This window comes from Nestor notabilis, unplaced genomic scaffold (assembly GCF_000696875.1).
Source record: "Nestor notabilis isolate BGI_N333 unplaced genomic scaffold, ASM69687v1 scaffold22902, whole genome shotgun sequence".
NCBI classification, from domain to species: domain Eukaryota; kingdom Metazoa; phylum Chordata; class Aves; order Psittaciformes; family Psittacidae; genus Nestor; species Nestor notabilis.
This window is the reverse complement of record NW_009917282.1, coordinates 1-3,332: the sequence shown is the minus strand read 5'-3', so window position 1 is coordinate 3,332 and position 3,332 is coordinate 1. Positions and strand designations below refer to the sequence as shown.

Here is a 3,332-nt window from a genome sequence, read left to right as displayed (position 1 = left end):
CCGGTGGCGGCGTTTGTCTCCAAGTAGGGGATCCTACAAGGAGAAGGTTGAAGGGCGACAGTGTCCTCCACAGGCTCTTGCTGCCGTCATCTACCCGAGCTTCGGAGACCCATGGAATATGGGGCTGGAAAGGCCCTTAAAGCTCGGCCAGGTGGGAGGAGATGAAGCCTTTGGGCTTCCAAGTGGAAGAGGGAGGTGAAGATCTCAAGAAGAACGTGGTGGTGGCGGGGATCCTACAAGGAGAAGGTTGAAGGGCGACAGTGTCCTCCACAGGCTCTTGCTGCCGTCATCTACCCGAGCTTCGGAGACCCATGGAATATGGGGCTGGAAAGGCCCTTAAAGCTCGGCCAGGTGGGAGGAGATGAAGCCTTTGGGCTTCCAAGTGGAAGAGGGAGGTGAAGATCTCAAGAAGAACGTGGTGGTGGCACATTGGAAGGGCTTGGATGGAGCTCCAAGGCCACCTAGGAGGTGGCCCTAGATGACTCTACGGCTCCTTCCCACCTTCCTGCTTCCAAGCAGGCCGCAACCACCTCCTCCCTCCTCCCTCTAGTAGGCGGGGGCGGCGCTTGGCTGCGCTTACACCAGGTAGTAGGTGCCGGTTGGCTTCGCTCGGAGCTTCTTACCCGTATTTCTCGGCCAGCTCTTTCGCCTGCTTCTCCGTGACCTCCCGTTGGTGGAGTAAATCACCCTTGTTGCCCAGGAGGACTATGTCCGGGCTCTCGCAGTAGGCATTGGCTTGGAGCTGACCTGGGGGGAGGAAGAAGACAACGGGGGAAGCACCTTCGCGGAAGCAAGGTGGAGAGAGGGAGTTAAAACGGCCTTCCTGGCTCCGCACCCCCTAATCCCTTGAGTAAACCAGTAATACCCTGAGTAACCCTGTAATACCTTGAGGAACCCCGTAATACCTTGAGTAACCCCGTAATACCTTGAGTAAACCCCATAATACCTTGAGCAACCCTGTAATACCTTGAGTAACCCTGTAGTACCTTGAGTAAACCAGTAATACCTCGAGTAACCCCATAATACCTTGAGTAAACCAGTAATACCCTGAGTAACCCTGTAATACCTTGAGGAACCCCGTAATACCTTGAGTAACCCCGTAATACCTTGAGTAAACCCCATAATACCTTGAGCAACCCTGTAATACCTTGAGTAACCCTGTAGTACCTTGAGTAAACCAGTAATACCTCGAGTAACCCCATAATACCTTGAGTAAACCAGTAATACCCTGAGTAACCCTGTAATACCTTGAGGAACCCCGTAATACCTTGAGTAACCCCGTAATACCTTGAGTAAACCCCATAATACCTTGAGCAACCCTGTAATACCTTGAGTAACCCTGTAGTACCTTGAGTAAACCAGTAATACCTCGAGTAACCCCATAATACCTTGAGTAAACCAGTAATACCCTGAGTAACCCTGTAATACCTTGAGGAACCCCGTAATACCTTGAGTAACCCCGTAATACCTTGAGTAAACCCCATAATACCTTGAGCAACCCTGTAATACCTTGAGTAACCCTGTAGTACCTTGAGTAAACCAGTAATACCTCGAGTCCAGTAATACCTTGAGGAACCCCGTAATACCTTGAGTAACCCCGTAATACCTTGAGTAAACCCCATAATACCTTGAGCAACCCTGTAATACCTTGAGTAACCCTGTAGTACCTTGAGTAAACCAGTAATACCTTGAGTAAACCCGTAATACCTTGAGTAAACCCGTAATACCTCGAGTAAACCCATAATACCTCAAGTAGCCCCCTAATACTTTGAGTATCCCCATAATACCTTGAGTAACCCCAACCAGTAATACCCTGAGTATCCCCACAATACCTCGAATAACTCCATAATACATTGAGTAGCCCCATAAGACCTCGAGGAACCCCATAAGACCTCGAGGAACCCCATAATACCTCGAGGAACCCCGTAATACCTTGAGTAACTCCATAATACATTGAGTAGCCCCATAAGACCTCGAGGAACCCCATAAGACCTCGAGGAACCCCATAATACCTCGAGGAACCCCGTAATACCTTGAGTAACTCCATAATACATTGAGTAGCCCCATAAGACCTCGAGGAACCCCATAAGACCTCGAGGAACCCCATAATACCTCGAGGAACCCCGTAATACCTTGAGTAACTCCATAATACATTGAGTAGCCCCATAAAAGCTCGAGGAACCCCATAAGACCTCAAAGAACCACATAACACCTTGAGAGACCCATAATACCTCGAGTAACCTCCTAATACCTTGAGGAACCCCCTAATACCTCGAGTAGCCCCATAATACCTCGAGTAGCCCCATAATACCTTGAGGAACCCCATAATACCTCGAGTAGCCCCCTAATACCTTGAGGAACCCCATAGTACCTCGAGTAGCCCCCTAATACCTCGAGGAACCCCCTAACACCTCGAGTAGCCCCCTAATACCTCGGGTAGCCCCATAACACCTCGAGGAACCCCATAACACCTTGAGGACACCCCATAACACCTGGAGTAAATCTACAACAAGCACATTTCCTTGTTGTAGGTTTGCTTGCTAAGGGGTCAAGCGAGGACCTAGAGATGGCACTAGGAGGTTACTCCCAGTATCTACTTTCCTACAGCCTTACAAAGAGTTGCACTTCCCCTTCCACTTGCCCCCGTGCTCAGGGGACCCACCTCGTAGTAGCCGAGTGGTTCGGCTTGGAAGGGACCTTCAAGCTCATCCCCTTCCAACTTAGGCCACCTACTCCTAGTCCACCTTACTCCAACCTGGCCTTGCACAGGGCTGGGGCAGCCCCAGCTCCTCCCTTCCAACCCATCCCGGTGTCCCACCACCCTGGTGGTGAAGAGCTTCTGCCCCAGATCCCACCTCACTCCTCCCTCTCCCACTTGGAAGCCCAAAGTCCTCCTCCCATCCCTGTATTCCCATGTCCCAAGCCCTGCTCCAGGTTTCTGGTGGGCCCTTTAGGTCCTGGGAGCTGCTCCAAGGTCTCTCCTCCACGGAGTAGAGGGTGAGAAACCCACCCTCAACCTGCTGCTCGGGCTCTGGGGAGCTTCTCCTCACCCACCACCAAGGCCTCCTTAGGGCTGCTCCATCCGTTCTCCTCCAGCTTGGGCAGCCCCTTCCTCTTGGAAGTCCAGCTCCAAAGGATACCCTGAAGGCCCCAAAGCCAAGCAGGAAGCTCCAAGGCCACCCCTCCAATCCCATGGGATGCTCCCTACTTACTCATCCAGTTCCTGACGTTCAAGAAGCTCTGTTGGTTGGTGAGGTCAAACATGAGTAGAAAGCCCATCGCGTCTCTGAAGAACGCCGTGGTGAGGCTTCGAAACCTACAAGGTGGGAGAG

General features: G+C 51.7%; 1 protein-coding gene across 1 annotated transcript; it reads right to left on the bottom strand.

The window, feature by feature from the left end:
* Positions 1-2: 2 nt before the first annotated feature.
* On the bottom strand, positions 3-3,312 carry LOC104401549 (ras-related protein Rab-27B-like; the record flags this gene model as incomplete). Its single annotated transcript, XM_010009156.1, has 3 exons — positions 3,213-3,312; positions 624-747; positions 3-33 (listed from the first exon to the last, which is right to left on the bottom strand). Coding segments are annotated over exons 1-3 (222 nt in total), but the record flags the coding sequence as incomplete, so codon positions are not given.
* Positions 3,313-3,332: the final 20 nt, after the last annotated feature.